At 40.9% G+C, this 9,380-nt stretch overlaps 1 protein-coding gene across 1 annotated transcript in view; it reads left to right on the top strand.

Moving 5' to 3' along the window:
* Positions 1 to 5,009: 5,009 nt before the first annotated feature.
* The window catches only part of ANTXR1 (anthrax toxin receptor 1), a gene marked incomplete at both ends in the record, with an annotated part of 224,880 nt that continues 220,509 nt past the window's right edge, over positions 5,010 to 9,380 (top strand). The window contains one exon of the mRNA XM_008583503.1: positions 5,010 to 5,081. Coding sequence (XP_008581725.1) covers positions 5,010 to 5,081 — 72 coding nt within the window. The remainder of the gene's footprint in view (positions 5,082 to 9,380) is intronic.

Genomic DNA, 9,380 nt, shown 5'->3' with positions numbered 1-9,380 from the left:
CTATGTACATCTTCTTATGTGTGGCTCAAAGGGGATATATTTTATTCAAGGCTTAAATAATTGTGTAAAGAATGATCACTTATATGGGGCCGGCCTGGTGGCGCACTCGGTAGAGTGTGGCGCTTGGGAGCACGGCAGCGCTCCCGCCGAGGGTTCGGATCCCATATAGAGACCGGTCCGCTCACTGGTTGAGCGCGGTGCGGGCACGACACCGAGGGTTGCGATCCCGTTGCCGGTCGTGGTACGGGCACAACACTGAGGGTTGCAATCCCGTTACCGGTCACGAAAAAAGACAAAAAGGAAAAAAAAAAGATCACTTATATATATGAAACAAAAAACCCCAACAGTGAGAGGGCAGCTATTAGCAGAGATAGGATGGGACAAGCAAGCCTGTCAGTACCTTCTGGCCTCAGTTTTATCATTGAAGTTTCATTTTCTTCTTGAGAAAATTCAGCACCTTCCCATTTGCAAGAAAGTTTTTGATGGATCTAGACATTTCTCAACACTCAAGGATAATTTTTTTTTTTTGGACCTTACCCTATATTTAGCACCAACAAATCAGGTGAAGACCAAAATTGTATAAATTTTACATGTCAGATAGAAGAATAGTAAAATGAAGTGTTTCAAGATAAAAGAAAGTGTAAGTAAAGGAATGTAAATTGATTTATGGCTGTGAATAGGGCCAAGTCGTTAGAATAAAGAAATAGTAACCTGAAAGTATTTATTCTAAGCCCCTGCTCCTTAAGCAGGGAGTCAAGAATAGTCTCCGAATTCTAGTTCAAGTCCCTATTTCACCAACACGTTGTCTCTCCTCCCAAAATAATTTTCTCACTTGCAGAACTTCTCAATTAATGAGGAAATCGAACATGGGGTGGAGGAAGTGTGGGATTCCTCTCTAATTATTAGACATCTTACCCTACCCCTTAGTAACCAGAATTTTGTAGATTAATTGTCCTGGTTATAATGACCAGAAAACAGCATTGCATTTCAGAAGTGTGTACGGATGGCCAGTGTTCAAGGAAATCTCTTGATTCCAGTGGGGAGGGGTTGTAGAGTTCCAGACTGGACTATGGATTATAGCCCATCATGTGGTGCCTCTTCTGAGGCCCCTAGACAGCATTGGGCCATATCTGCCAGACCCTCACCCAGGACACCCAGGACCAGAGCATCCACCCCATGGCTGAAGGAGCACAGCCAGGACCAGTCTTTGAGATCTGAAGTAAAGAAGTGAATCCTGTCCCAGAGGATGGCTGGCATCCTAATGAGAGAGGCATTCTAAAGCTTTAAAAGCCCAGGGCTAGGATGTGCATTTCTGGTGGGCGCTTAGGAGACTCCCAGCTATCATCAAGCTCAGAGGTCTGTTGTTGATGATTAGGAAAGCCCAGTCACCAGGGATCTGTACTCTAGAATCATCAACCAATCTGGGAAGGCTCATTGGGTACACATAGGGTCACGGGAATAATTGGCTGGAGCCATCTGAGTCCCAAACCCAGAGTGTTTATCCAAGCTAAGGCAGAACAGGTGATGTCCAGTTGGCAGAAGATCAGGAGGCTTCCATGAGTAATAGAGGCTTCTCCTCTCCATGGTCTTTTTCTTCCATTCCACAAACAGGTAGATGCTGGGGAGGCAAATTTCTTTAAGGTCCTCTCAAAAGGAGGTTGAAAAAAGTGATTGCAACCCAGTATCAGAGGATGATGACAGAGAGATGTACACAGTGCCTTAATAGCATGAGGCTGCGGCAATGAGCACTGTCTGTGTTGGTCAAAAGCAACAGGTAGAGACTGAGCTGAGTCTTGAAGAATGAGGAGGAGTTTGCCCGTGTAGACAATGAGTGTCCCAAGCAGATGGAATATGTATAAAGGCTGAGAGAGCAGAACTCAAAGGGGTTGCTTTCGACAGGAGGGCCCCCACCCCGTCTTCTACTGACCTCTTCCTCCTCTCCCAGCTCCTCACCCTTCCTCTATGGGCTGCATGAAATGCTTGCTCCTCCCCAAGCACAGCCGAGGATGTGCTTTCTTCCCTGGTCTTTCTCACAAGTTTTACCCGTCCATCAAGATCCAGACTAAAGGCCATCCCCTCTTCAGAGCCTGCACAGGCAGAGAGAGCCATTCATTCCCTTGTCTGTGTTCCCAAAGCACAGACCCCAACTGCAGCACTTGTCACAACATATTACATTTTAATTTGACTGTGCTAGAATAGTACTCAGCAGTAAGTTATTTTTGCTACTTAATAAGAAATACAAAATCCCCTGCTGCTGCTTATCCCAAATACTATCTCAAATCAGCCACAGTAGAGTTTGAGATTGGCACATGAAAATATAGTTATAATGAATATCCATCGTATGTGGAAAGATCCAGGATTGGATTACTGTCTTTCAACTCCTTGTACGGTGCCTTTTATAAAATCCTAAAGCAGTCTGTGTTCTTCAAAAAAGGACAAAGATAACGTAATAAATGCCTGTGATTTCTCCACATAAAATGAGCAAATCTTAACACGTTTTCACATTTGTTTTAGTTTTTTTTTAAGAAATAAGTGTATGTGTGTGTGCAGCTGTGTGTGTGTGTATGTGTGAATATATTCACGTAAATTATCTACTGATGGATATTGGGGTTAGTTATAATTTTTTTCTCTTTTAACAGTGCAACAATGGCCATCCTTCTACAAGATCCTCCCATACATTTCCTTGTTTGCACTGAAGAATATACCTAAAAATAGAGCTCCTGGTTATAGAAAATGCTTATCTCTAACCTCATTAGGTATTGCCAAATTGCTCTCCAAAGTAGTCATATCAATTTCCACATCTACTAGCAATGTCTGAGCACTAATTTAGCCTGTATTATCACCAGCACTTAGTATTGTCAGACATTTTAATTTTTGCCAATCTAAAGAATATTAAGTGGTATTTCACAGTTATTTAAATATGCACATCTGTACTTACTAAAGTAGTTGAATATTTTTCCGTATGCCAATTTGCTGTCCTTCGAGGGATTGCCTGATCTCATCCTTTGTCTATTTTTTTATTGTTTGCCTTTTTAATATTTACTTGTGCCAATTACTTACATATCCTGGACTCTAATCTTTTGCCTGTTATGTTTGTTGTGAACATTTTCTCTCATTCTTTCTTATCTTTTAATTTGTTTAAGGTGTCTTTTTGTCATTCAGAAATTTAGACACTTCTGGTAGTCAGAATTATCCTTTTCTAAAGAAACAATTTCTACTTTCCATATCTGCTTTAAGAAACCCTTCAAGGACCTGAGGACATAAAAATCTTCTATAACTCACCCAACAGATTTCAAGTATTGTTTTTCCCATTAGTTTTTTAATACATCTACGGTTACATTTGGTATAAGATAGCAATCTAATTTTTTTCAGTGAGAAATCCATTTGTCACAGCATCATTTACTGAAGGGTTTATTCTCTCTCCCCAATTTGAATCACCTCTTTCACTATAGCCAGATCTCACATAGGTTGAGGTTTGGGCTCCCAAGTCTATGCCATTGACTGCTCTTATGTCATGTGTCAGATATATAGTGTCATTATATCTGATAGGACAAGCTCTCTAGCCATGTTATTCTTTTTTCAGAATTGCCTTCATTACTTTTAGACCTTTATCTTCATTGTATTTTTAAAGTCAGTTTTAAAAACAAATCCTTTCAGAATTTTTTCTAAAATCGAAGGTACACATTAACTTGGGGAGAGTATATCCTTGTGATAGAGAATCTTTGTGTGACCATTACATATCATATCACTTTTGTATAGGCTGAACAAACATATCATTTCTAGATAAGGCACAGGGAAAAATAAATTCTCATTGAGATGGAATACACCCAACTGGAATGAGAATTCTTAGGAATATCGTACCAATGAAAAGGAAGGAAATCTGCTTAAATAGCTTGAAACAAGGGTGTGTGTATATATATATATATATATATAGTAACAAATAACTCTAGAATTAAAATTGAAAATGAGTGCATAAAAAAATAAAAGTAATCAGAAGCCAGTGGAAAACGTTTGCAATACAAAATGTCAGAGCAGAAGGAGCAAACTCTAATTTAGTTACTAGCAGACAGGCAGAGCTCAGCTGAAACAGACCCTGAAGTGGAAGGGAGGAGGCATCGCAGCTACAGAAGAGTGGGTTCGAGTAGAAAAAACTAATGTGAACTCACTGCAACAGACTGAGTACCAGCACTGTGAAAAATACTTATAAGCTGAATTGAAGCTGTACGAAATGGTACCAGTATAACAAAAGTCAAACTTGGGAAATAAAGACACCCCTTTCAAATCTAAAATTCCATGATTCCATATGTCCCAGAGAAACAGTTTCTCTCTTTTTTTCAGTGAGGACTCCTTTTTTAATATAAAGACTGTACAGTTTTTCTTCTTTTGTTTATAAATATGGCATTACATTGCATCAACTACGTTAGATTTCCTTAAATGTTAAACCATCAGTACATGCCTGAAATAAACTCTACCAATTAATCATTATTCTTTTGGATTTCTGCTGAATTTGTTTTGCTAATATTTTATTTAGGGATTTTGCACCTATACTTACAAATGAAATTCGACTCTGGGGGCAGGGGTTGTTTGTCTTTGTCTGTTTTGTCTGTTTATACTAATTTCATTTAAATGAATTGGAATACTTTTTCTTCCTTAATCAGACATATGATTTAAATAGCACAAAAATAACTGGATCTTAAAGATTTGAAACTAATCTGTATATCTGTTTGGGCCCAGGGTTTGGGTTTGTTGGTTTGTTTTTCAGTATATGAGTGTATGGAGTGGGGTGGTGGCAGTGGGAGGTAGAGTAGGGGGAGTTCTTTAACAAAATTTTTAAGAACTCTAACAAAAATTCTAAACACCCTTTCAAATAATTTCAAAAGTTATAGAAGTTTCAGGTAATGAGCCACATTAATAGGCCAAATGTAACATAATATAATGTGAAGAGAAATAATACAAGGTAAAGACAAGTGATGGCCTGAGTCAAGCAACATCTGCTTTTGTTTTCCTAGATCAGGAAGTGTGCTGCACCACTGGAATGAAATCTACTATTTTGTGGAACAGCTGGCTCATAAATTCATCAGGTGAGAAACATTCTGCATTTGCTTTCTGTGTAGTTCTCCACCATGAGTAAAACCAGCCCATGTCTGCTACTAATTACTAACTACTTTGACTTTGTGGAACAGCTGGCTCATAAATTCATCAGGTGAGAAACATTCTGCATTTGCTTTCCGTGTAGTTCTCCACCATGAGTAAAACCAGCCCATGTCTGCTACTAATTACTAACTACTTTGAGGATGCTTTTTGACAAAGGTGGACTCTCAGATCTTGGACCAGAGACTGTTTACTTTGTTTTAATCTTTGCCACATATTAGAATAACTCTTGGCATTTGTTATCACGAGGAGCCAGATTTGGTTATAAGACCAAAATTTTTAATGTTCTCCCTCCCTTGTTGAATAATATATTTTTATCAGAGGATCATTAACATTTTTCTTATACAGTACATGACACTGGGTCACTTGGCACATTCCAGCTGGACTCACGTGTAGGGTGTATAGCGATTAGGGTGACCAACTTATCTTGGTTTGCCCAGAATGTTCCCTGTTTTAGCACTGGAAGTCTCATATCCTGGGAACCCTCCTTTGTCCTGAGCAAACTGTGATGGTTGATCACTCTAGCTATGTGCCCTGTCATGTAGAACCCTTGAGCATTCTCAACACTGCTCTCCCAGGCAAGGCAATGCACTTTTGAACATAGTCACTGTAGATATTGTGGGAGTCCTGGAGGGACTACTTTCTAGTAAGTATGGACACCCATTAGTAAAGAAGAGGGGGTCATTTCACCCTCCCTGTGTGCAGCCTACAAGGGATAACACAACTGTGACAGCTTTCATGGCTGTGCCTGAAGCAAGTTGTCAAGGTCTTTGGTAAAACTGGTCTGATCATTGTAAATTCTAACACAGCTCCACTTCATGCTGGGTGGCCTCCATAAAGTCTTCCAGTTGATATGAGTGACCATAAAGTTCTTCTTTGTATAAAGTTCTTTATCTCAGAATACAGTTTATCCTCCAAGCCCAGAGTAATTACAGGAATGTTCCCTCCAAATTCAGTTATCTGTCTCAACACCAATTGGAGACTCAGCTGCCTAACTAAGGGAAAGGGTTAGGAGGTGGCTTCACTGCAATGCCAAAAATCAGAACCTACAGTAAGAAGTATTTAAACCCAAATGACTGGGGAAACAGATGCTGAGAGGAGAAAGGGGAAGAAAAAAGTACAAGGAAAGGAGAGAAACAAATACATGGGTGGTGCTAAAAAATTTTTACAAGGATCGTAGAAACTTAGAATTGAAAGGAACAACTTCCCAACCTATCCTAGGAGGCATTCAGTAACTCAGCTTGAATGGCTCTGGTGAGAAACTGCTGCTTTTTGAGGCAAACAGTCCAGTAGTTGGAAAATTCCAGTTTTCAGAAAAGTCTTTTTGTCACTGAGCCAAAATGTCCTTTCCTGCACCCTCATGCATTGGTCCATTGGAGTGATAGAAAACGTACCTGCCTGCAGATGCTTGACGGTACCTGCTCTGTCTCTATGTGCTCTTCTCGTCTTCTGTTCCCTCCAAAGCACAGGAGTCTAGTGGAAAAGGCTTTGAAGTCAGGCAGATGTGGTTTGAACCCAAGCTCCATTGAGCAACCACGGCAATTGCTTACCTTGACTGGACCCTAGTTTACATGTGAGGATTATAAAAAGAAAGCATGTGCAAACCAGCTAGCCCAGCACCTGGCTTAGAGTGGCCACCACAGCTCTCTTTCCCAGTTCCTTCAGTAGTTTCAGACTCTTTCCCACCCTAGAGTCGAAGAAAGTTAAAAGATTAGGGAACTAAGAGAACACTTAATCCAGTCCTCTTGCTTTATAGAAGAAGAAACGGAGGCCCAGAGAACGGAGGCATGACTTAATCCTGACCTTGAGGCACTTTCCTCTGGTTGTCCCTTTGGGCTACTTGGCTAATGAACCCCTCAAAGCACAGCACCAAGATATCACCATCATGCAAACTGTGTGAGGCAGGGACTGTATTTTGTTGATTGCCGCAGCCCAGGTGCCCATAACAGTGTCAGACACACAGTACATGCTCAATCAGTATTTTTGAATAAGTGAATGGATGGATGATTTTTATTATTTACTTGTTTTAATAAATAGTCTGAGGTATCTGGTACTGCAAGGTGGAAATTTATTCAGCAACAGCGGTTGAAGCCAGTACATGTGCCTCATTGCTAATTTCAGCAGAATACTTCACATTTCCCAGTTTTCCTAATAATGATTCTAATTCTTCCCCACTTTCCTCAAGCCCCAACCCACACCTCACATCCATCACTCTCAGCAGAGAGCCTCACCTCCTACTTCACCAAAAATCTGAGAAAAGCAGACAAGAGTGCTGACCACAAGTTCTAGTCCTCCTCCTAAAAGATGCATGTATGTCCTTCCCACCAGTCTCTGATGTCCAAGTATTCCTCCTATTTAAGACCAACCTCTCCATTTTAGTCCCATTTTATCCCATTGTCTCCAGTCTCCTCCAGGTCTTTGTTTCTCTCTTGTGTTTTCCTCTCCCTTTCTCTTGGCTCCTTCCCCACAGTCCACAGACATAAACTAACCTCTCCTGTTCCTTGTCCCAAATTGATGATGACAACAAATCTCCCGATCATGCTTTCCTATAGATACTACCCTATTTCTTTACTGGTTTCTCACTAAAATATCTGTAAAGACTTATTGCCTCCATATCCTTACTTCTCATTCATTCCTTCACCCACTTCCTTCTGGCTCTATCCCCACCCTCCACCTGCTAGCTCTCACCAAAGCCACTAAGGATGTCCTGCAGGACAAATCCAGTGAGCACCTTGCAGTCCTGTTTGCTGCACCAAGGGGCTTCATCCAATACAGACTTCTCTCTCCTTGAAACTCTCTCCTCCACTGGCCTCTGCTTCTCCTTCCTCTCACTCACTGCCCTTAGCCAGACCTTTAAATGTGGTTCTGGTTCTACATCTGGCTCACTTACCTTCTCGCTGCTGACACTTTCTCTGAACAGCTTTGCCCACATCAGTACGCCCATGACTCCCAAATTATGTCTCTAGCCTAGACTCATTACCAGTTGCCTCTTGGAGACCTACATTTCCCATGTTTCAAATTCATTCTTTCCCAAGCTCAACTTGATAGAAGGAAGGCAGTATAATGTAGTGGTTAAGAGCCCAAATTCTTAAATCAGAATGCTTGGTTTTAAGCCCCAGGTCTACCACTCCCCCGCTGTGTAACATAGGGAAAATTGCTTCACCTTTTAGGGCCTTAATTTCCTTTTATAGAAAATAGGAATAACAATAGTGATACCAGTCTCATAAAGTCTTTACAAATTTAATGAGATCATACATGCAAATCACTTGTGATAGTGCATGGCACATAGTAAGAACCCAATAAGGTTGGCCATTATTATATTAATTTCGATCATTATGATTGCTATTATTATCATTTAGGACATGGCGTCCTGCTGCCGCAGCACTGATCAAGTAGTAGCAGGCAGCATGGTGTATAGACAGAGAACCGAGGTCTGTTTTAAGACACCAATATTCAATTCACTAGGAATTGCTTGGGATCCTACCAAGCATTAAACACCATGCTAAGGGTTTCCAAAGATTCATCAGACATATGGTAATGAATGTACACTTTATCCTGGAGGTAGTAGGAGCCATTGGAGGTTTTATAGCAGGTAAGTGACAAGATCTGATTTATATTTTAGGAAAATAATTCTGGGATCAGTGTGAAGAATGAATTGGAGCAGGGAATGGTGATAGGCAAGGACACCAGCTGGGAAGCAATTGCAGTGGTCAGATGATTGAGGCCAAGGTCCTAAGCTAAGGGATGGGAAGGGGGCAGATTTGGGAAATGTTTTGGGATGTGGGAACTACAAGGTTTGGAGCCAGATCAGGAGTGGGAAGTTGTTGCATTGTGAAGAAATAGATTGATGCTATAATGTGTGAACCAGTTGGCCGCCCAGAGAGAGCCCCACGGGATGGCATTCCATTGCTGAGTCCACTACAGTCTGATGGTGTATCTGGCAGACTGAGAAACAGGTCCTCAGCTGAGAGTTGTTCTGTCTCCCAGAGTTTTCCATTGACAATGCTGAGCCAATTTATTCATTAATAAAGAGAAATATATCACCAAGTGGAATTGATATTCTGCACCCAGTCAGCATATTCTCTTCTTATAGGATAACCTCTTTGGGAAGCCAAGCCCTGAGCCAATTTATTCATTAATAATGAGAAATATATCACCAAGTGGAATCGATATTCTGCACCCAGTCAGCATATTCTCTTCTTATAGGATAACCTCTTTGGGAAGCCAAG

The sequence above is a fragment of the Galeopterus variegatus genome, unplaced genomic scaffold (assembly GCF_000696425.1).
Source record: "Galeopterus variegatus unplaced genomic scaffold, G_variegatus-3.0.2 Scaffold2944, whole genome shotgun sequence".
NCBI lineage: Eukaryota > Metazoa > Chordata > Mammalia > Dermoptera > Cynocephalidae > Galeopterus > Galeopterus variegatus.
Note: the sequence above shows the minus strand (reverse complement) of the source record. Positions and strands in the feature narration are given on the sequence as shown.